This window comes from Juglans regia, chromosome 10 (genome assembly GCF_001411555.2).
Source record: "Juglans regia cultivar Chandler chromosome 10, Walnut 2.0, whole genome shotgun sequence".
In the NCBI taxonomy this organism is placed as follows: Eukaryota; Viridiplantae; Streptophyta; class Magnoliopsida; order Fagales; family Juglandaceae; genus Juglans; species Juglans regia.
The window spans coordinates 15,183,191-15,209,007 of NC_049910.1; the positions used below are offsets into that span (position 1 = coordinate 15,183,191).

A 25,817-nucleotide genomic window follows, 5' to 3' on the forward strand; every position below is an offset into this window, starting at 1 on the left:
TAACAACCCCCTATAGGCAGTGCAAGTGTTGATGTCCAAGTGACACAACCCCAAAGGGAAAAAAGGAAACAAAAATCCCAGCGGGGTGTGTCATTTCCTGTAGAAGAAGATACTCTCCTCGTTTCAGCTTGGCTTAACATTAGTATGGATTCCATACGGGAGACTAACCAATCATCTATAAAATAATGAATGTTTTATTATTATTTAGTTCAAATATGCGTAAACCACTACCAATGCTCTAAGAAACAAAGCCAAAGAAAAGTCAGTTGGCATTCAGCAATGAATGATCATTGTAAAAACTAGGAATGTATTTGAGAAATCTAATAACAAGAAATCAATTTGGTGGGGAACTTCACTGCCATATCTGTGAAACAAATTCAACTCCATTTAAAACGAGAATAATTATTGATAAAGTATTAAAATTGCATGATTAAGTTGCATAAGTGAATAAATTATTTAATCAAAAATGAATTAAACACTTAATTATGCAGTAGATTATAGTATTTGACTTAAATTGATAATACTTGATATTTTGCAGTTGAAAAGATTCATAATGTAGCTGATTGTAATAAGGATACATGTGACATTGCTAAGCCACATTAAGTTTAATATTCCAGCTTTGCCCTTATAGAGTGATAAGCACTTGATCCTATTTGTTGTAGGACATTTTTGGAAGTTAAAATACCAACTAAATTGATGCTCTTTTTGGATACTCACTAGGTGTGCCTAGGGAGCTAGCGAGAGGAGATTTTGTGGTCCTAAAGTGATATAAACTCATGGGAAAGGAATCCCTTAAACCCACATTTAATTTGAAAACTCACCCAAGAAAGCCAAAATCAAGCCAATGAAAAATTTAGACCCATTGAGAAACTTGTTTCAAGAACCTAGATTATATGAAAATTTAGGGATCTTTAAGACTTGGTCCACCATGGTGTCCATCATAAAAGGGAGACAATGGGTTATGACAGCAAGGAAAGAGAAAGGAGAAAAAGGAAGGAAAGAGGAGGGAGAAGACACATTTTTTAGATTCATCCTGGGAGGAAAGCAGAGGCGAGCGAGGGGAGTTTTGGAAGTTTTTCCACATCTTCTTTTCATCTCTTTTGTTGTTCTTCTTGTTAGTTTTTCTGGAAGAATTGAAAATTCACCATAAGTGAGTAGTGCTGTAACTATGCTCGGGAATAGCTCGGATTGGATTGTGGTTAGTTAGATTAATGTTCCTCTGGTTTTATTTCATCATCCTATGAAGTTGCAAAGCAATCTACATTAGAAACAATAAGGATTCATCATTCCAATCCTTGATTTATTTTTGACGCTGAGGCACGATAAAAGCTTGGAGTTACATTATGTATCCATTGTAATTATGTTCTTTATGAATATGTTTTGCAACTAAGTAGGTACTTTTGGTTTTAACAAGAAATTGGGATTTATTTGTTGAACTTTCTGAATGCTAGTTTCTTGACAAAGTTAGTATTTGAAAGGGAAAGGATTTGAGATTGAACTAGAACACAACCCATAAAGAGTGACACTCGTAGCTTAGGTGTTTGATATTTTGCCTCTTAGATAGGGGTGTCAAATCGTGTTAATAGGTCGTGTTCGTATTGTGTTAAGGTATGTACATTATACTAATGGATTAACACGAACACGAGCCGTTAAGGATTTCGGGTCAAAATTTCAAACCCGAACACAACACAGTAAGATAACGGGTTGACACGACACGACCCGTTAATGAATAAGAAATAAATTGACACGACACGACCCATTCCGTTTCAACCCGTTTATGTTAATGGGTTGAATAGACACGATACAACACGACTCGTTTGACTTGATTGATTTTATATAAATATATAAATATAAATAATATCTATAAAAAATAAAAAACTAACTACAAGTCTAAAATTACAATCCAAACAAATATGATCCACACAATTTGTAATAATATTTATTATTAAAATTACATCTCAAATATAATAAACAAAACATACAATGTAAATATATTAATGTTACAATCCCAAATATAATAAAAAATTAAGAACACAGATCTAAACAAATTTAGAACTTTAAAAAGGAAGTGGAGCGTCCTCCTTGCCCTTTAAATCTAAGGTTACAAAGGTAAATTTAATTTTCTTAACGAGTGATAACAGATCATAACGGGTTGACCCGTTAGTGACCCGTTAAGCAATCGTGTCTTAACGGGTCAACCCGTTTTGACCCGAACCCGTTAAAGCTAAACCCTAACCCGCTTTTATCGTGTCATGTTTGTATTGGATTAACGAGTCGTGTCACATATTGTCACCCCTACTCTTAGACTTGAATTTACTTTTAGAGTCTCATAGTTTTTTTGTTTCTATTTCATCTTGTTAAGCTTCAAACCATTTTTCTTGTTTTCAAGATTCTTTATATATTAAATTGTGGGAATGAACTTGATACTTCATCATTTCGGTTTGGACTCAAATGTAGATATGCTTCCAGCTTACTCTTGTAATTAGATTGCATAAATCCTTTCATACACTCTGTTATTATATAACCATAAAAAGTCCCAAAAATTTTACATAGCATCTCCTCTCCTTTTTTTGTACGTATGCGTATACATCAGATTTTACATAGTATTTTTAAGATTGTTTTGATACTATTATTTTCTTGTGGAATATGATCCTTGATTTATCCTTAATACAACTTGACACTTCTATACTTGGAAGAACACATTTAGAACCACGTCAATTGTACACATCAAAGAGTAGTGGTTGTACTATCGGAACCTGTTCGACGAAAACACTCGGTTCAATGTTATTTTTCATCTTGATTTTTTTTGTTTTCGCTCACATCAGATAATGTGATTCAGATGAATATTTTGTTGATCATTAAAATGAAAAATAGTAAAAAATATATATATATCGCATTAGCCGATGCGATTAAGGATGAAATATTCCTTAATCATATATATATATATATTAAAGAACTGTGACTATACAATCCAACAATCCAAACCTTATTTGGCAAACTAGAAAAAGAAACTCAAGCCAGCATAAACATTGGTAGGCCAAACTTCTAGCACATACACTGGAGATGGAGCAAGTGTAATACATCCAAGGGATCAACATGTACGCAAACAAGCAGCCAGCCAACAAGCACAAACCATAGCAGCAAAGGAACGAGGGCCACCACAACCATTCTTTTATAACAGAGTACCTTCGGAGCAGTAGGCTGAAATCAAACATATCCATTGACTCTAGTTTTAAAATAGAGAATATCCAAATATTAACAGACTAATCTACGCGCTCTACCAACACAACAGAATCATGCCCAAGAACTCATAATACCAACAACGGTTTCAAAGCATTAATGCAGAATCCTTGTGAAACAATGTATTGATCCCAGGGAGGTTTGACAAAATTGTTGAATGTGCAATGCAATTTGGAACATCAGTCATGAAAGAATTGTCAGAACTATGGTTTACGATGTGTTCACCGGCCAGTGAGAATGCTGTCTGCGCCAGAATGTGTAGCAGACCAAGAAAATGACTTGATAATTTCATCAAATGTAGGGTGTCTGCCACCAACGATCTGGCTAAAATTAGATGACATTGCAGTTGCTCTAATTCTGTCAAACAAATTCATCGACATTGCCTCCCCATCAGGCTCAGTGCCCTGATTTGGTCCCTCCAACACCTTCAAAACTTGTCTCATTGGAGGCCTAACACTAGGGTCTGGATAGGCACACAGCAAACCCAGATGAAGCATACTCTCAACTTCCTCAAAGCTATAACCACCCTTCGACTTTAGCCGCTCATCTAGAGCAAGATGCAGCTCTCCTCTATCCATTAGCCTCCATACCGATTCAACCAACCCTGGCTTTCCCTCTTCAATGGGCCTTCTCCCGCACACAACCTCCAGAACCAATATCCCAAAACCAAACACATCAGTTTGAGTGGAGGCTCGACCAGTTCGAACAACTTCTGGTGCCATGTATCCAACGGTACCAACTACTCTTGTTGTGCTAGCCAATTGGCCATGATGGTGAATTCGGGCTAACCCGAAATCCCCCAACCTAGCATTCATATCCTTATCAAGTAGCACATTGCTTGCCTTAATGTCTCTATGCAAGACTTTAGCTTCCCAACCCTCATGCAAATATGAAATCCCACCAGCCACATCTTTTAAAACCTTCATCCTCTCTTGCCAACTCAACATTAGGCTCTCATCACACTCAAAAATCCTCTTGTCCAAACTTCCATTTTCCATATAATCGTAGACCAAGATCAATCTGCCTATCTCATTCTTGCACCAACCTCTCAATCCTACCAAGTTCCTATGCTTCAATCTCCCCAGACTTGAAACCTCAGCAACAAACTCAGCCATCCCATGTTCACTCTCGTGAGGGATTCTCTTTACTGCGACTTCTGCACCTTGCAAAACCCCTTTGTAGACCTTCCCATCCCCTCCAAATCCAATGACATTTTTTTCAGAAAAGCCGTTTGTTGCAGCATAAATGTCTTGGTAACCAATCCGATGTGGCCAATATTCCAATTCCCAATCTTCCATTCCCGCCGTTTCTTTATCTTTCGTTCTTTTTCTTCTAGACAAAATCACATACACCAAAATTGCACACCCAACTACAAAAAAGCCACCAACACTAACCCCCACAATAAACCCTTTTGATCGAAAAACCGACCTTTTGGGAGGCGCAAACGAAGGTAAATTTGTTGTCACCAAAGCATCACCGATCGAGAAATTTGAATTGCTAAAGCTCCAAGCCAATATCTTGTGACTCTCAACCAATTGCCCGGTTGATGCGCAAAAACCTACATACATCTCATCCAAAAGAACGCTAGAGAGATTAACAAACTCACTTATCAAAGGTTTTCGAGGTCTTCCCATGCCCGCCACAGCCATAGAAACATTAACCCGTGAATCCACAAAGTCAATCCACACTTGATAGTTCTCCCCACTATTAAGGTTAAGCTCCTCAAACACTTCACCATCTTGTCCGGTCCAAAACCCCGCTGTATATGAAGCAAAAGACGTAAGCGTATTTACATCCACGCCGACATGATTATCATCTATATCGTTGAATTCTTGGTTCTTGAAAACATCGAACTCGATCGCAAACACATGGTTACTAGAGCTCGCATCATTGGTTAAATTGAAAAGACCCAGATGCTGCGAGGAACTTGTGCCGTTTATATCTGTAGAGGGGGCAAATAGAAAGGCAAGGCCATGGCCGGGAAGGAAGTTCGCGACTTCTGCGATGGAGAAAATGAAGGAGGTTGAGAAGGGGAGGGGCGCAGAGGAGTTGGCGGATTTTGTGGGGATTTTGGAAGGGTACAAGGCACGGCCTATGGAGAAGACGGTGTCATCAGTGATGGCGAGAATGGAGGATTGGATGGTGGAGTTGCCAAAGAGGAGGAGGTTGGTGGAGCTGAAGTTGGTGTTGAAGATGAACTCAGTTCCCGAAGTTGAACCGAGGAGGATCAAAAGAGTTATGGCAGGGAGGAGAGGCATAGTTGGGGAAGCCATGAGAGCTCAGACCGAGAGAGAGAGAGAGAGCGATATAGACAGAAATGGAGAGTTTATTCAACAAGAAATGTTATCACAAGGTAGTCAACAATATGAGCTATCTGCTAAAGTAATAAACAATCTGGCGCCAGACATCTCTTGTGTAATATACTTCCATGGCATGGAACTCGAACTTTCCAAATTCAGCAGAGGCTTCGAGGAAAGTGGGTGCCTTCGATTAGAAATAAACGCGGATAGAAGGTCAAAGAGGAAAGGTAACATTATCATTTTATTTCTGTCGACTTGGAATCCATTGCTAACCGATGAAAGGACTGGAGGGTTTGGTTTCTTTTCACTTAGACCAACTGGATTAGTAAAATGTTAAATTTATTTAATATTTAATTATTAAAAAATAAAAAAAAATTACAATAAATTAGTTAAATTCTAAATAATTAAAATTTAATTACAGTTACATTTAAAATATTTTCTAAATTTAAATATTTATGTTCATAGGCTAAATTCTTATTTTATGAATTATTTCTCTCTTTGGCAAACCAACATGTCTGCATTTTTAGAAATGTTTATTGAATAGATGCTCTCTTCAACTGCACGGATTCATAAATACTGTCCAAATTTGATAAAAAAAAATATAGTTTGATAAAAATGATAGAAATTAGTAAAATATGATAAAATTAAATAAATTAATAATTAAAAAAATTAAATATTTTTTAATTATTAATTATTCATTTCTATATAATGAATAAATAGATAATTTAATGTGAAAATTTGATGTGAATATCCAAAGTCAAATTCATTTTATATTATTTATTATTATATAATGAAAAAATAGATATTCCAACGTGAAAATTTATGTAAATGGAGTAGTCACAAACTAAATTGATCTTACATTTATAAAAAAAAAAATGTACTTTAACTTTAGCAAATCCACTGAGAGTGCCCGTGGCTGGTTTGGATACAGATCATCTCATTTCATCTCATAATTACAATTTCATAAACTCTCACACAAAATATAATAAATAATTCAATTTTTTTAAATTTTAAAATAATAATAATATTAAAAAATAATATTCTAACAATATTTTATTTAACTTTTTTAAGACTATCTCATCGCATCTCACTATCCAAACAAGCCCAAAAGTTCTTTTATCTTATCATTTAAAATACATTATCAAACTTCATTTTTTTTATTTTACATACTGACTTTTACAATATAACATACATCTTCTTATCTATTTTTTCTTCATATCATTTAAATAATATTTTTTTATTCTTTTTAAATATTTCCTTTCTACCAATAAATTTGTAATATCCATATATATATATATTTTTTTATATTTGCAACATATTATTATATACAATGTAATATAATTGAGTCCTATACACACAAAATAAAAATATATAAGCTACATAAAAATTAAAAATAAAATCAAAATATGAAAAATTGGATAAATAATATCTCCAAGATATTTTTTAGGGAAAAAATAAAATAGAGGTGTTTTAAATGATGAACAATAAAAAATAATTTGTATTGAAATATAAAAGTAAAACGAAATGAGGGAGTAAATGAAGTATAAATAATAAAAAAATTGTTTGAATGATGAACAGTACCTATTACATGTAGCGGGTTGCTGTAGTAATTTGTATTTTACATGTTCTTTTACATAATCAGATGAAACTCATTTTGTGAAACATTATTAAAATAATTTACATTTTTTGTATTATATATAAGCCATTGAGAATGTTCTTAAAAGTCAAAAAGACTGTATAAAGTGTGTATATATATATATATATATATATATGCCTTCTGCACAACCACATTACTAACTTAAAATATAAAATCAATTGACAAGCTAAGTATCAAAAACAACAAACTAAGTAATAAATACATAAAATTAACATGTGATGTGATACACCCCCTCAAGATGGAGAGTAAATGGAGTGAACTTCCATCTTGGTGATTAATTGCAGAAAATGCTGATGTCCAAGGGATTTAGTGAGCACATCTGTTAGTTGGTGCTGTGACGATAGATGAAAAGTCTTGATTATTCCATTTTCTATCTTCTCCCTTATGAAATAACAATTCAACTCAATGTATTTGGTGCATTCGTGAAACATCGAGTTGACAACAATGTGTAGGGCAGCTTGACTGTCACAAAACAATTGAGCGCTTTGAGTATGAGGTATATGAAAACCAGAGAGCAGGGTGAGAAGCCAAACAATCTCGCAAGTAGTGGATGTCATTGATTCGTATTCAACTTCAGATGATGAACGAGAAATAGATGGTTGTTTCTTTGATTTTCATGAAACCAAAGAATCACCAAGAAATACCAAGAAACCAGTTGTAGATCGACAGCTGTCAGAGCAAGATGCCCAATTTGAATATGCAAAAACTTTAACCATTAAAGAGTTATCAACTAGAAAGAAAAGACCATGTGTTGGAGTGTTTGTATTGTAAAATGCGATAAGCTGCTACCAAGTGATTTTGTCTAGGCTTGTCCATGTATTGACTGAGCCGATGAACTGACTAGGAAAGATCAGGCGTTGTAATAGTGAGATACAAGAACCTACCAATCAATCTTCGAAAAATTGTTGGGTCTGTCAACAATTATGTATCTCTTTTAGTAAGTCTAAGATTCTACTCCATGGGAAATAAGGCTGGTTTGGCCCCAAGAAAGCTAGTATCTTACAAAATCTCAAGAGCATATTTTCTTTGACACAATGAAAGCCCTTGTGGAGATCTAGCTACCTCCAAACCAAGGAAATACTTAAACTGCCCAAGATCCATGAGTTTAAATTTTTGCTCAAGCAAGATTTTCAAACACTCCACAAATTTGATATAATTACTTGCTATCACAATCTTATCAACATAGACAAGAAGAGCAGTAAAAAAAGACCCTTGGAATTTTGTAAAAAGTGAGCAATCAACTTTGGATTGTACAAAACCCATATCAATAAGAGTATTAGAGAATTTTGAGAACCATTGGCGTGAAGCCTGTTTCAATCCATAGAGAGATTTAGTCAATTTGCATACTTTGGACTCTTCTTTAATATTAAAACCAGGTGTCATTTTCATATAGACCTCCTCTAACAAATCCCTATGCGAAAAAGCATTATTCACATCAAGTTGAACTAAATGCCAATTTTGGACAGTTGTTATAGCAAGTAAAGTTCTAACAGTAACCGTTTTAGCCAATGGGGAAAATGTTTCAGAATAATACAATCCCTCCTTTAGGGTGTAACCTTTGGCAACATGTCTAGCTTTATACCGTTCTATGGAGCCATCAATACGGTATTTGATTTTATAAACTTATTTGCATCCTATGGGTGGTTTTCCAGGGGGTAAAGTGGTAACAGTCCAAGTATTATTGGCTTCCAAAGCTATGATCTCAACAGCCATAACATCTCTCCAATGAGAGTGCTTGACTACTTGATTGTAAAATTTAGATTCAATACCAGCAGTAATGGCTAATGAAAGGATTTATGATTAGGAGATAAGAGATGATAAGAGAGAAAGTTAGAAAGATCATACAGTGTCATTGAAGAAGTGAGACCTACTCTAAAATCTGATGTAGAGTGTGTAGTAGAGGAGTTGCAATAGAAATTCTGCAAGTAACTAGGAGCACCTCTAATTCTATTGGATCTCCGAGGATGAATAGATGGAATATTAGGATTATGAACTTGGACAATTGGACTATGAGAAGAATCTAGTACGGAAGTAGGAATATTAGAAGGAGGAGAAGAGTCCCCAAGAAAAACATGATTTGGGCAAGATGTTATTGAAGGCACAGTTAAAGGATCTATTGTTGAAGATTCAGCAGGTAGAGGTAAAGGAATGATTCAATTTGAAGGCGACATGGTAGGAGAAAGAGATGCGAGGTTGATATCTTTATAAGGAAAAATATGTTCATGAAAAACAACAAGTCGAGAGATAAAAATATGATTATTGGCAATATGCAAGAGTTTATAGCCTTTAATACTGAAAGGATAGCCAAGAAATATAGACTTACGAGCTCGAGGATCAAATCTGGTTCAAGATCAATGTAGTGTAGATGCAAAGCAAAAACATTCAAAGGTCTTTAAATGAGTATAGGAAGAAGAAGTTTGAAACAAAATATCAAGAGGAGATTTGTGTTTCAGAACAGGGACTGGAAGTCTATTTATGATATGAGTGGTTGTAAGGACAACATCACCCCAAAAATGAAGAGACAAATGAGACCGAAACATTAAAGCTCGAGCTGTATTCGGAATGTACTGATGCTTTCTCTCCGCAACAGAATTTAGAGAAATTCATCACAATAAATAAGATCAAAAGACACTTCAGAGAAATTATTATTATTAGGGAATGAAAGCTTTTTTTGATTAGCTAATGGGCAAATTGAACATGGCAAGGCAAATACAACAAAGTTAGAAACAAAAGTATGCAGAAAATGCATTCTAGAAACAGAAGGATGTCCCAACCTATTATGCCAAAGTTCAAACACATAACATTTTGAAGATGAAGAACAAGTATATGGTTGCAATGTATTATTAGAACTAGAGATACAAGATAAATTTGATGAAGGAGAAAAAGAAGAGCATGATTCTTACAGCATGTAAAGGCCTCCTCTTTGTTTACCCACTCCAATCAGCTTACAACGGATCAACATCAGCAATCGAAGAAGATGAGGTTAGCGCCATGGAAGATGAAGCCAGACTTGAGAGAATTCTATTTGGGCAGACATGAAAAATCTGATATAATAACAGATGAAAGGACTGGAAGGTTCTGGTTTCTTTTCACTTAAGAGTCAAAAAGACTATACAAAATATATATATATATATATAGTAATGCTACGTACAATCGTGGAATGTACAAACGCCGTGCAGTCACTTTGAAAAAAAATGGAATCCACTATTAAAAAATTAATTTCTTTTTATGTGGGTCCCATATTTATTCACTTTTTTCAAAGCGACTGCATGACGCTTGCACACTCCCAACTATAAGTATCATTTCTCATATATATATGCCTTCAGCATAGCCATGTGCCTAACTTAAAATATAAAACCAATTGACAAGCTAAGTATCAAAAACAACAAACTAAGTAAAAAATACATAAAATTAACATGTGCTATCATAATTACCCTTTGGCCGAGGACATATCCAGGCAGGTCATGGTCTTATGCTGTGTTTGGGTAGTGGAATGATCTCACTATTATTTAATATTTTATCATTATTTTTTATTTACTATTTGCTATTTTTTACTACTATTTAATATTTTATCATTACTTTTTCATCACTTTTTCACTACAATTCACTGATCATTTGAGATCACTTCACTATCCAAATGTAGCCTAACACCAAATCACACCCTCCAATAGGAGGCTCTCAAGTCAAGCTCCCATTTGTCTAGGAATGACGCTGCATAACTGGATTGAGAATAATTAAGGTCTTCAAGTGATTTTGTCAAAGCCACAAAAAGGGTAAGCAGGTTGGAAATGATTAAGTCTCGTTTGGATAGTGAGATGAGATGAGATAATCTGTAAATAGTAATAAAAATATTTATGAATAATAGTTAAAGGATTTGAATTAATATCTTTTACGGGCTTTTGGGAAAGATGAGAGAAAAAATTAAATAAAAATATTATAAAGTGAAAATATTATAATAATTTTATTTTTGTTTTGGTATTTGAAAATATTGAATTATTTTTTATATTTTGTTCGAAAGTTTAGAAAAGTTGTAACGATAAAGTAATGATTAAATGAAAATGTTGAAAATTTGAAATTGAAAAATATTTGTATTTATGGTGTTTGGATATTGAGATAAGATGTGATGTGTTGGGATGAGTTGTGAGGCTTTTGCTATCCAAACCAAGCAATATTTCAGTCTAGAAGTCACTTGGAGGAGGTTCATACTATGATAAATCCAATCCGAGATCGCCATGACCCATTGTCGTAACCGACAAGATTGAAATTGCCCAATCATTGTCGTCGATACTCACTGTAGACTCTCGCTAGATCCGATTCATATCTCTAGCATGACCAAGTACACTTCGAAATTGTCGATGCCCACCCAATGTCGTCGAAACTCGTCGTAGACCATCACTAGACCCTGCTTATACCTCAGATGCAACCAAGTATAAACCCACTTCTTTAAATCGATGTTCGCTTGAACTTTATAATACTCCCCACTATCTCAGCCACAATATGTAAGTAAAAATCTCCTCAATGTTTAACCAATACGCATCCACCGCCCAAAACGATGAACATTGTGTTAGCTAGACCTCTCCAGACAACCCTAGCTCATCGACATCTTTGCATTCATGCTAGAATCAACCACAGATTAGCAAATTAAAGACCAGCTCATTGATCCTACCATTACTGAGCAAATAACAAAATGTACACCATGTTTCCATATTTGTCCTATCATGTGCTGTACATATTCATCCTTTAGGTTGCAATCTCTAAACTTTAGGCTACAATTTCTCTTCTTGTATTTAAGTGTACATCTCTTGTAAATGAAATCATCAATCTTTTTACCATTCTTACCAATAATCATATAACTTCCCACCTTGAGAATCTCTCACTCAACCAACCATTTTATGGTACTGGAGTTGTTACTATCATAAATTGATCAAATCTGCCCATTACTAATACTGGTTCCACTTCTCTCCCCACTAATTGATCTTCTTTGCACTTAAATAACATACTTCATTGTCCACATGCTTCTACTAATTTGTTGTCTATTCAAAAAATTTGTCCCAATAGCCACTGTCATTTTATACTCACTACTAATCATTTTTTTTTTTTGTGAAGGACAACCATACACAGAGAATCCTTTTAGAAGGCAAGAGTGAAGATGGATTGTATCCCATGCATCTAAAATAATTTTTCATCAATAAAGCCCAGCCACATGCAATTTTTCTTGGTGTCAAAACCTTCCTTCCCACTTGGCATAATAGGCTCGGGCATCCTTCTAAGGATATTGTTAATCAAGTAGTCCAGAAAATTCAATTACCAGTCAATATTATAGGCTCTTCTCATCTACATGAATCCTGTCAATTGGCTAAGAATAAGATATTACATTTTGCTGAAAGTTCTCGCAACACATCTTCTCCTCTTGACTTGATACATTTTGATGTTTGGTTTTCGCCTTAAAAATTCGTTGATGGATTTCAATATTATGTAATGTTCATAGATGATTACTCAATATTCATTCACATGATTCTTTCCCCTTAAGCTTAAATATGATGTTTTAGCTTGCTTCATCAAATTTAAGTCTCTTGTTGAAGACCTACTCTCCCATAAGATCAAAAGTTTCCAATCTGATGGAAGGGGTTAATTCACCTCCCTTCTGTTCAAACAATTCTTCACCACACATGGCATCATCATCACATCTCATGTCCTCATACAACACAACAAAATGGGTTGGCTGAAAGAAAGCATCACACATTGTGGAAATAGAATTAGCTCTTCTTGCCACATCTCACCTACCAAAAGCTTTTTGGACAGATACCTTCTCAACCTCTGTTTATCTCATAAATCATCTTCCCAATCCAGTTCTTCAACTCTCCTCTACTTATGCCAAATCATTTCAAAAAATCCCTCATTATCGTTCCTTCCAAACATTTGGTTATGCTTGTTTTCCTTACGTCAGACTATACAATCAACACGAGTTAGAGATTCGAACTAAGAAATGCATTTTTCTTGGTTATCCCTCTAACTATCATGGATATCGTTGTCTTGATCCCACAACAAACAAGATATATATCTGCCGACATCTCACATTTGATAAACAATGTTTCCCATCGAAGGACATTTTCACATCTTCCTCACTACCCTGCAAGGATTCTCACTCAAGTAATGGTTTTTCTCCAATTTCTTTACCACCTCCACTTTCCACTACTCTTAATGACTTTAGTCCTCCCTCTATATTAGCTCCTCTTGCTTCCTCATCACCTTACACACAAATACTGATTCTTCCTCATCACCCTCTCAACCTACCTCCCTTACATCTCCTCCCACCTCTACTTCCCCCCTTGCCTTCTCATCCCATGACCACAAGATCAAAAACTAGCACATCTAACCCAAAATCATTTCTAGATTACCACCTCTATTACTCTACAAAACATCTCATTCAAGCATTTCATACCACCCTTCTACCCTCTGAACCTAAAACCTTTAACCAAGCTGCCAAGCCTTTAGAATGGCAAGAAGCCATGACCAACGAATTCAATGCCCTCCAAGCCAATCAAGCCTGGACACTATGTCCACAACCCACTAATCAAAATGGAATTCATTGTAAGTGGTTGTTTAAGGTTAAATAGAAGTTTGATGGGACACTTGACAGGTATAAATTACGCCTCATAGCTAAAGGCTTACAACAAAGGGATGTTATTGACTACACTGAGACCTTTAACCTAGTAATCAAACCAGCAACCTTAAGAGTGGTCCTTGCCTGGCGGTTCATTTTTTATGGGACATCAAACAACTTGATGTCTCCAATGCCTTTCTCCATGGTCATCTATAAGTGGTTGTCTTCATGGAACAACTACAAGGTTTCCTAGATACTAATTTCCATGATCATGTGTGCAAACTCCATAAGTCCATCTATAGTCTCAAGCAAACCCCAAGGGCTTCGTTTCAAATACTCTCTCAAGTACTACTTGCTCTCAGATTCTTAGAGTCATAGCTGGATCATTCTTTGTTTACTTTTCATCAAAATAACATCCACATTTACTTACTAATCTATGTGGATGATATCATAGTTACTGGTACCCATGCCAGTCATATTTCTTCCTTGATTCAGCATATGTGTTAAGAGTTTTCTTTGAAGGACCTTGGTGACCTATCTTTCTTTCTTGGAATTCAGGTTATCATAACTTCTTCTTGCCTTCATTTAAATCGGTCCAAATACATCTTAGACATCCTTCATCGAGCTCACATGGTTGGTGTCTATAATGCTCGTCCTTGCAATGAGACTTTAGAAAATAACTTTAGAACACGAGATGTGAATTACTAAACCTTTTAAAACTTCTTCCTTCCCTTCCCAGGATATAAAAGATTCCATACTTAAAATTTGAAATATTCTTTATAAATCTAAAAGAGGGTTTTTTTTGCAGCAGATTTCATTTAATTAAAAATATGAAGTTCTTTTGCTAAACTGGTTTCATACATTACATAAAATGCCTAGACTTCTGTCACCTCTTCCTTGGGCAGTGTTTGTCCTGACGCTTCATCCTCATTTCATTCCTGGGTGGGGCACACATAAAAATAAAATGAGTCGTATACTCAGTAAGCGTTACTTTATACTGTAAAAATATACTAATATACGTTTCATCATGCATTTCTCATTCATATATGTACTTTACATAAAACATTTCTTTTCCTTAAAAATATTACAAGGTGGGATTTTTCTTTTACAAAGATTTTCATTCCCCAAAACATTTCCCACCTACATAAAACTAAAACATTTCATACATCCAATTATTCTTATCACTTTTTTCCTAACCGATACACGTTATTATGCCCCGTGTGTCGGGGTTAGCGGTGTTTTGGACTTGATTTTGCCCGTGGCCATGGGTTGGGAAACCCTCAGTTAGGGGATAATACTGGGTGCACTACCAATACTACTTACCCGATATTGCAATCTACCCAATCCATTGGTAGCATCATTCATTCATTCAATCATGGCCGTCATGTAGCTTCATACATTAAAACATTCATTTCTTCTTAGTCATTTCATTTCCTTTCATTCCTTCCTTTCATTCTTTTCCTTTCATTATTTTCATTTCATTATTTTCATTCATCAATCCATTTTATTTCATAAAACATCATTTCATAACATAAAGCATAAAACCTCATCATTTCATTTCATGGAACATACATGCAATGCATACTACATATAACATTCATTCAAATGCATACAAATATTCTTTGGATGCATAAAAAGGGGCTGTCAAATAAGGTCATTATATACATATACTTGAACAATAATACATTAGCATAGATTCATAAAGCGTCATTTCATTCTAAGAAAACATTTCTTTTTCTTTCATTTCTAGAAAACCATTTCCTTTTTCTTCATTTCATAAAAGAGTATTTTTCTCATAAAAGCATTTTGTTTCATTTTTAATAAATAAAACGTTCCTTTTCATTTTCATATTTTTAAAAAACTCTAGAAGAGTATGAACATAATACTTATCTGCACTCCATGCTATTTACATTTCATGCAGTCCATTCATGTGCGTGTTAGATGGCAACCTACATGCATACATAACTTTCCATCATTTCTTTTATTAATTCCATGAAGCATAACCCTTGCCATAAATCTTAAGCCTAAACTACAAATCTAGAAACCCAATTTCATTTTCTAACTAATAAAGTGAGCTCCTATGCCTCACTTAAATCCTCCAACCATCACTCACAAGTCTACAACTCAATCCCACCTCACCATGAATTTAACCTAGAGTTGCAATACCATTCCTCAAACAATACCCTTCCTCCCTACACATACAATCAAATCCAACATCGACTTAAGTTCCGATTCACTTCCTCACCTACAAACATATTGCACAATCCAAACCAAACATACATATACAATCCACCAAACATACACGTGTCATACCCCTTTATCACCTAAGATCAACATATAATCCATTTAAGCACTAATTTGTTTTAACAAACTCCATCCATACTCAATACATTTAATAAACATAAATCTGTCCATTCAGAAACCAACATCATCATCATGCTTTTAAACTTCACTACAATTCCAACTTGCCATCCCAACACTTCAAGATAATCCATCCAAACTTCATATATTCACCTCAAGCATCTCAATACAATTCAATTATAAACATAGTCCAACTCAAACATAATCAATCACTTCTGTGCTCACACATCCTACATAAGTGAAGCTAAAGTTTAAACTTAAAATCTATCCATTACATACAATAAACTTCAAGTCCAATCCCATCTAACACATCCAATATATATAAAACCTGTCCAGTATTTAGAAACTGACTATCACCATGCTCCACCACCATTGTTCATGCCTAATACACCCAACATATATAAATCTATCAAATTCTTGGACCCCATGGTCCTCATATAAATTCAAATCTATAAACCATTGCATTCAAGTAAAATCAGGCCAACTCTTCAACTAAATTAATATACACACATCACTTAAATCCATTATCCATTTAAACCCAATAAACAACAAACAACACAATGACATGGCTCCCCAATATCCCAACTTTCATAAACACTATTCTCAATCAATAAGCCTATTAACAATTAATACAACTCACATATTCAATCCATCATCCATTTAAACTCAATATACAACAAACTCAAATAATCACACATACTCCATAACAAGTTTCCAATCACCACATCAATTCTTCGTAGTCTTTTGAAACCTACACATTCAATACATAAAATCTGTCTAATATTTTTACATCTACACAACACAAAATCACAAAACTTTATAAGTTACAATTTATGTGTAATACTCGAGTCCTACTGCTCAGACTCTTACGTTATCTTTATTAATTCTTTAAGTGAAATATTCTTTTATGCATTTTAAAAAGAATATTTTTAATTATTTTATTTTAAGATGAGTATGATTTACTTTAAAATGGGATTTATTAAAATAAATCAAGGGTATGATTTTTAAGACCAAACAAAATTATTTTTCCTTAAGCTCCCTAATTTTCATTTATTCAAGAAATAGCTCAAGTACTCTCCACCATTGGATGGGTAGGTAAGGAAAATATCTTCCCGCACTTAATCTCCACCTTCCATCTCCCTAGCTTATAGGACAAGCTTTGACTAAAGCAAATAAGTCCCTCATTCCCTTGGACCCGTAGGCTTCTAAGGCAAGCAATTAAATTCTTTTTTGCTTGCACCCGTCAGCTCTAAGGCAAGAAAGAAGAGAAATCCCTCAAGCCCAACCGTGCGACCTACCTCCTATTCTCTCCCATTTCAATCTCTCTTCCAATCTCAAGCCAAGCACCCATTATTTCTTCTTGAAAATAGCAAGGTAAGAATACCCTTAACTTTCTCCCTTGTGTATTTCGAAACTTAGCCATGGTTTAATCAATGAGGTTTTTCTTTTATTGATTGTTGATGTTTTAGTTTTGGACTTCCAGGCAAGAGTTCGTGTGCTCTCTATTTCCCTAAGCCGAACCCACCTTTTCTCTTCTCCATTTTCGTGTTTTGGGAAGGATTCACCAAAGATAAAAACCCTAAATTGACCCACTCGATTTTAGTTGATTTTGGAGGCCAACTAGGTTGGTTTAGGTTGCATTTTAATTATAGTTATTATCTATGTTGTCAATAAAACTGAATGCTCTATTTTTTGCCCAAACCGAGTATGTTGAAGTTGTTTTTGCTATGTATTTTCCTATCATTCAAAAATGATATTTTGCTATTTAACTTGGTTAGTCATAAGTGATGTTAGTTGATTTATATATATATATATATATATATATATATATATATATGTTGATGCTGTGTGTGTTGTGTTGAGGTCTGGTTGGTGACTTGTTATTAGGATGCTAGAGGATCGGTTTAAAGGGGTTGGCTTAGTTCCTTGTAATTTTATAGCTTGCTTCTAAAATGTATTAAATGAGTAAACTATATTCTTGGGTGTTTAAAGTTTTCAAGTTTACTTAATGGGTTTAACCTAGTTGTTTTATGCTATGTTTAACCAAATAATTATGGTTTAACAAACTTTTCTTTGACTCTAATGTCACTAGATTTATAGTATGAGTTGGTATTAGAAGTAGATGATTATTTGTGCATGTTATACTATTGTGTGTGAGCTGTCCAGCAACCCTAATCCCATGTATATACCCTGTTTTGATGACAAGTGAGCCTTTTCTAATAAGAGACAACTAGCTATTCTATAGGGCATGTGTTTCTTAATTGATTAGCTTGTCCAAGATGCCAAATCTGTCCTAAGCCCCTTTATTAAACAAATTTCCAGATTTGAGCCTTTATCTCCATTAATTTCAAAGTAAGATTAAATCCAATAAACTTTGTTAGTCCCATGAGTCCTCAACTACCTTTCCATATAAAATACCCAAGTGGCCCTTTCATGGAAAACTAACATGCTTTAGTATTAATTATGTGATTCTTGTAAAGGTTAGACAAGAGGTTAGTTAATTGGGATAACGCTAAGCATAGAATGGACGTTAGATTGTAATATCGTGACTTTCTCTTTTAAAGGGAGGGCTAAAGAATATTGTATGAGTATTAACACGCTTTATGCTATTTATTGGAATAGGACCTATATTGATGTTAGAAGTATCGAGGAACATAGAGGTAAGTAGCTATGACCATACTTCTTACACCAAGTTCTCTCTATGAAAGAATGTTTCTCTCTCTTATGGCAAATGTTTTTCTAAAGAAAAGAGTAAATGAATATAGTATGTACTAGCCCTTTTCTTGATAGCCCCTGTTAAGCGACCTATCGATTATAATTGTGTGTATATGTATAAGGTAATGCACGCACGTAGGTTCTAAATCATGAGATTTTCATACATGCTCTCTCAAGAAACTTATTGATTATTCCTATATGTAGTATAGTATGAAAATGTATCTTGTTCATAAAAATCCATGTGCATCAGACTAAAATTGATGATGAAAATGTTTTGATTGCAAAGGAAAGGAAATGAATGTCTCATGCCTTATGCTTTAAGCGATGCTTTAAATGACGCGAAGAAAGTATTTTAAAATGTCTCTATGAACTGATGCTTTAAATGAAGCGAAGAAAGTGTTTTAAAATGCCCCTACCAACTGATGCCTTAAATGAGAAAGTGTTTTAAAATATCTCTAGGAACTAATGTTTTATGGATGCTATGAAAGATGATATTTAAGTTCATACTGTTAAAATGACGTTTTTCCAAGAATGAACTGTTAAATGAAAAGGATTGAAATAAATGAAAGAAAGAAATGACTGGATGAATGAATGTTTTAATGTATGAAAATATGCAACGGCCATATGAATGAAAAGGGTACCAAAAGACAGAATCCAGGTCCAAAGGAAGACTGCTAACCCTAACACACGGGGCGTAATAGTGTGTACCGGCTAAAGGAAAGTGAAACATGAAAGCATAGTTATTTCTTAAAATGTTTATTCATGTAAGTATTTCTTATTTCTTAAAATGTTTATACATGAAAGTATGGCTTATTCCTTAAATGGTTTATGCATGAAAGCATTGTCAAATTCTCGAAATGTTTATGTATGCATGTTTTCAAAAGAAAAATAATAGATGCCTAGTATGTTCACTGCGTGGTGTACTACTTACTGAGTATTCGACTCACTTTGTGTTTATATTTTAAACGTCCAGAAAGTGACGAAGAGAATGGGGAGCAAGGTATTACTGCAGAGAGAGAGGCAAACGCTTAGTGTCTTCCATGTTGGTTCGACTTTGCATGGATAATGAGTTATGTTTATGGATGTTGTATGCATGGTAGGGATGGAGTCCCTTCTTAACTAGAAAAATTATGTTTTTATGAACGTATGATGCACTCTGAGAGTCTCTTATGGATGAATGTTTGAATAGAATGTCTATCAGGTGTTCCCCTTTATTAAATTAGAAATTTAGACTACACGTGTGTTATGTTCACGCTGCTAATATGGAAAAAAAATAAAAAAATAAAAAATGAGGAAAGAAAGAAAGAACAGGTATGTACGTAGCAATTCCACCCTTTCCAGGGAGAGGTTCTTACAAGTTTGGTATCAGAGCAAAAGGTTATAAGGTCTTGTAGACTTTAGGGATGAACTAAGTTGAAGTCCTCTCTCTAAAATATGCAAAGCCCTACAACAAGTTTAAAAGGTATTTTCTTATTGTGTATCATGAATTATTTTAGAATGATTGCAGGTCATGCATATTTGTTTCATATGAGTCCATTGCTATCGTTATTGTTATACGAGTTTTAGTATGGCACCAAAAGACAATACTAAGAAAGACAGATGTTGGGGGGTGACCCCGTTCCCATAGTGTAGAGAATCAGCAGAAGGTTCCCAGGGATACAAAGGACCTCACCAATGCAATTACGACTAGATAGAGACCATTATTGATGGACAAACTGAGACGTAAATGTAACACCCGTCCTTGTGGTGGAACTTTTTACAAAATATTTTTATAAAAGGATGACGGGAATTACCGTCCTATTTAAAACTTTTCACTTGCATACCCAGGATGCGAGACTCCACGTTTATAAATTAAAATGTGCTTTAGGATAAAAGATGTTTGTAACGGAAAACATAAATCTTATAATAAAAATGCCTCTCGTTCATTTAAAACTTGTGTCTAGACTTCCGTGCTCTTCCACATGGGCTGTGTCCGTCCTGATCATGCAGTTCCTGTGGGGGGAGGGACATGCATAAAAAACTAAAATGTGTCGAAAACTCGTAAGCATTACTTCATACAGTTAAAATATAACAATATAGGTTTTCCTTCATGCATTCATCATTCGTACATACTATTACGTGCATGCATACGTGCTTACGTACGTTCATTTGAAAACGTCACTAGACGGGGTTTTTCTTTTTTAAACATGGGCATCCTTTTCGTAAAAACATTTCTCCCATCAGTGCCTTCATTTCTTCAAGAGTGAGTTCGTGCATGTTTACGTGCATACGTGCGCTCTTTTGAAAATGTCACTAGATAGGGCTTTTCTTTCAAAAGACTTTCCTTTCTTTAAAATGTGTCCCTCGTCAGTGCCTTCATTTCTTAAAGGTTCGTGCATTCGTGCGTTCTTACATGCATGCATACATCCATTCATTCTTATCACTTTCATAGGCCAATACACACTATTATGGCCCGTGTGTTGGGGTTAGCGGTCTTCCTTTGGACCCAGATTCTGCCCGTAGCCACGGGTTGAGAATCCCTTTCATAGGGGGTAGCACTGGGTGCACTTCTAGTACTACTTACCCGGCATTACAATCTGCCCATTCATTGGTACCCTTTTCATTCATTCATGTGGCCGTTACGTATCTTCATACATTCATGCTTTCATTTATTTCTTTCTTTCTTTTCATTCATTCGTTCAGGTCAGCTCGAAAGAGCTGGAGCTTTCATTCAGTTTATTCTTTCATTTAACAGTCCTTTCACGAGAAAACATTTCTTTTCATTGGAAAAAACATTTCTTTTCATTGATAACATCGTTTGGGGCGTAAGCCCAAAAATCGTCTTTTCATTTTTCAGTTCATTTCAGTTCTATCCTTTCTTTAACAGTTCGTTGAACATACATGGGCTTAAACGTCAGCTTTCGTGGCATCCATAAGTGTCACCTTGAACGTCATCAATCATGACATCCACGAGCATCACCTCATGGTGCAGATGAAAGCGTCGGTTCGTAGGATCCATAAAAGCATCTGTTGTCATGCCTTTCATGCATTTTCATCAGTTTAAGGATTTTCTCAGAAAATACATACAATAGATATAGCGTATAGTTATCCATTCACATGCATACAATTAATACTTTGGGTGCGTAAACAAGGGCTGCCAAGGAGGGGCCGTACATACTTATACATTTGAACACTTAGCATTTTCTTTCGTAAAACTTCTTTCGTCTTTTCTTAAAACGTCATAAAGGAAAAGTGTTTCTTGTATCTTATAAAGACACTAGAAGAGTATAAACGTAACACTTACCTAGACTCCATGCTATTTGCATGTCATGCAGTCCATTCATGTGCTTGTCAGATGGCAACCTACATGCATACACATAACCTTAACGTCATTCTCTATCTAATGCATAAGCAACTTAAACTAGAAATAGAGCTACATATCACTTAGAACACTCTCCTTCTATCCCGTGCACTTACGTGCCCTTTACTATGTTAAACCCTTTGGGGACCACTTACGGTGACCACATCTTCCAACTCAAGGTCTTGCCCCCAGTGCTCATCCACTAAAGTGAACCCATAATCCACCTTAGGATTAAGACACTAAGACATTCGTCTTACTCTTCCTGTTGAACTCATCTCGATGCATGACTCAGACCGACTAAGTCACGCATCCCAATCCTAGATAATACGCCCGTCACTACCTTCATGCATCTTAGCCCACACTAAATCCTCATTCCCATCCATACAAGCCACATAGCTCTAAGCCAACTTTGAGGCTTAAGCACCGTGTGACTATGCTCATTACAGATTACCCATTACAAATGGTGAATCTGTCCGACACATGTGTCTACCTAGATTACACATGTACCTTACCCCTTCATCACTTAAGATCAACATATGACATGTTGATCACCTGCTCTTATACACAAGCACCATACTCCGATATCAATCTTCTCTTAACCCGACTAGCATGACTCTTCATGCTACCCGTCTCTTTTGACAGTTCATCTCAACACTTAACACGACAATACCCCATTCACAACTACACCTTATGTCACGTCACATAGCCCGAGATTGCTCCAGAGCTACAATGTGACCTTGTCGCTTTACCCAACATTCTGCTACGTCAACTCCTGACACATCACGAGTACGGTTCCTCACGAACTCCCGTCACACCGTGACACCACATCACGTTCCCATTACGCCATTCCTACACTCTAACATTTCACCCATCATAAGCATGACTGCCAATAATCACGTCACTTCGTGACGTTGCCCAGTGATGCTTCCGCTTTGTACTCTTACACTTGTTCCACTACTTCGTCCATCGCAAGCACGACTGTCAATAGTCATGTCTTTTCGTGACATTCTTCAGTCATGCTTCCGCTACGCACTCTTATACTTGTTCTACTACTTCACCCATACTCCTAGCCATAAGTCAAGTATGGTGACACCCGTCACCTTAGACTACAGGCATCACCATAGCTACCTCAGGACACTGTTCCACAGTTCCTGACACTACCTATCACATTTCACGCCCATCAATCACATAACCATCCTTATCTCTACGACATGCCACACGGAGTGTCGCTGCCATGTGGAGTACACTCCACGTATACTCCCTTCACATACGCCACTTCACCACTCTGGCATATCTGCCATATGGTACATGGTACATAACTATACCATATGGAGTACACTCCGTGTGTACTCCATTCACCTGCATTACACCACATCACCATTATGGCATATCCGCCACATGGTGCATCACCCTGCCATGCGAAGTACATTCCACATGTACTCCCTTCATACGTACTACGCCACATCACCACTATGGCATATTCGTCATATGGTACATCACTCCATCACATGGAATACACTCCATGTGTACTCCTTTTACATACACTATATCACCATTATGGCATATCCGCCACATGGTGCATCACCCCATCATACGGAGTACATTCTACATGTACTCCCTTCATATACTATACCCCACACAAAGTACACTCAGCGTGTACTCTTCCCATTGCACACGCCACATCACCATTATGACATATCCGCCACATGGTGCATTACTCCACCACATAGAGTACACTCCACGTGTACTCCATTCACATACACCACGCTATGTCACCATCATGGCATACCCGCCATATGGTGCATCATTCCACCACATGGAGTACACTCCACGTGTAGTCCATTCACATACACTACGCTATATCACCATCATGGCATACCCGCCATATAATGCATATCTCCACCACATGGAGTACACTCCACGTGTACTCCTTTTACATGCACTGCATTACTGAGTATACTCCACTCGTACTCATCTCATTCCGCAATACGCCAAGAGGGTATATTTTACATATACTCTCCTTGTCTCACGTTACACCACACACAGAGTACACCCAGCATGTACTCTTTCCATTCCACATATACCACACCACCATTACAACACAATCCACAACACTACACAGCACACTACCAAATTACACCCAACACTTCCAGCACACTACACGGCACAACACATCTCCATCCAACACAGATATGCCCAACACTTCACTACACAGAATGCCCAACACTTCATTACACAGCACCACATCACAATACCACACTCCACAAATACTAACAGCATAGTCCACAACCTAGTCAACTAATCAATATCCAACATAATTACGAGGGATAGAGGGTTATACCATAGATGGGATAACCCGTGTGTTGCTCGTTGATCATTATAGCCGATGACGTCGGAATAGTCGTACGTGACGGCTAACCCATGTACGTTAACTGTTTAGGCGTTTGGATAGCTAGGTGTGGTCTTCTAAGGGCTCGTGGTGGCCTTGTGATGGTGGTAAGGAGTATAACACGGCGGATCTAGCCGTGTACAGTGGCGGTCAACCACGCACAGTGGCTGTCCAACATGTGTAGTGACTAACCACCACTCAAAGTGGTGGTTTTGGACCTAAGGTTGGACTGAGGGGTTGCTGGTAGAGCTCATGGTGGCACTAGGGTGGCGCCACGGTGGCTCACGGCGGACGAGGGAGGAGTGGCCATGTAAGGGAGAGGGAGGAGCTGTGGGAGAGTGAGAGAGAGTGTGCTTGTGTGGGTGGTAGATCGGGGCCGTGGGAGGTTGGGTTGGCTTGGTGGCGGCCTGAGGAGGCTGGAGGTGGTGGTTACCAGCCGTGGGTGGCGGTGCACGGTGGTGGAGGGTGTGCAACCCATGCGTGAGAGAGGGAGAAACCATGAGATGGAGGAGGGGCTTTTGGCCATGGGTTCGAGGGAAGAGGAAGGGGAGGTCCATGGCGTCGCTTGGTGGTCGGGGGTGCCACGCACTGCGGCGCTAGGAGCATCGGTGGCTTTGAAGCCATGTGAACCCATTTTCATGGGTATGGTGCGTGTGCGCGACGGAAGGGGAGAGGGAGGCTAAGCTTGCTAGAGGATAATGGCTGGCGGAAGGGGAAGCTACAGTGGAGGTGGTGGCACCAGAGAACGGTGCACGGTGGCTCTACGTGCACCAAGCCCATTTGGGCTTTGCACTTCTAGTGGGGAGAAAGCGAGAGCGTGAGAGAGAGAGAGGCTGGGCTAGGGAGGCTCGCTGGCGATAGGGGAGGCCTGCGGTGGTGGTGGTGAGAGGTGCCGACTCGTGGCGGCGCCGGGCTGAGACATGGAGCTGCTCGGCATGAGGGACACAGCGTACAGCATACGCTTGAGGGAGAGGGAGGAGAGAGAGGGCTACGGGGAAAATGAGGGAGAAAGTGAGGGGGTCTGGGTATTTAACCCAGTCCTTTCGTCTGGGGATCCACGTAACGATCTAACGATAGATCTCAAATACTGATTTAAAAATGCATAAATATTAACTTAATTAAAAACGCTTAGAGGAATTAAGGTAAATATTATTTTAAACTAACTTTAGTTTATAAAATAATATTCCTTCATCATTAATAAAATGATGAAG

The 25,817-nt window shown here is 36.8% G+C and overlaps 1 protein-coding gene and 1 long non-coding RNA gene across 2 annotated transcripts; one reads left to right on the forward strand and one right to left on the reverse strand.

Moving 5' to 3' along the window:
• Window positions 1-2,965: 2,965 nt before the first annotated feature.
• On the reverse strand, window positions 2,966-5,808 carry LOC108987696 (probable L-type lectin-domain containing receptor kinase VII.2). The gene has a single exon (XM_018960671.2). It carries the CDS (start codon window positions 5,511-5,513, stop codon window positions 3,462-3,464), a length of 2,052 nt encoding a protein of 683 aa, XP_018816216.1. The 5' UTR covers window positions 5,514-5,808; the 3' UTR covers window positions 2,966-3,461.
• Window positions 5,809-17,415: 11,607 nt separating this feature from the next.
• LOC108987695 lies at window positions 17,416-20,038 on the forward strand. Its single transcript, XR_001995569.2, has 3 exons — window positions 17,416-17,536; window positions 18,785-18,822; window positions 19,851-20,038. It is a non-coding gene; the product is annotated as an uncharacterized LOC108987695 (long non-coding RNA).
• Window positions 20,039-25,817: the final 5,779 nt, after the last annotated feature.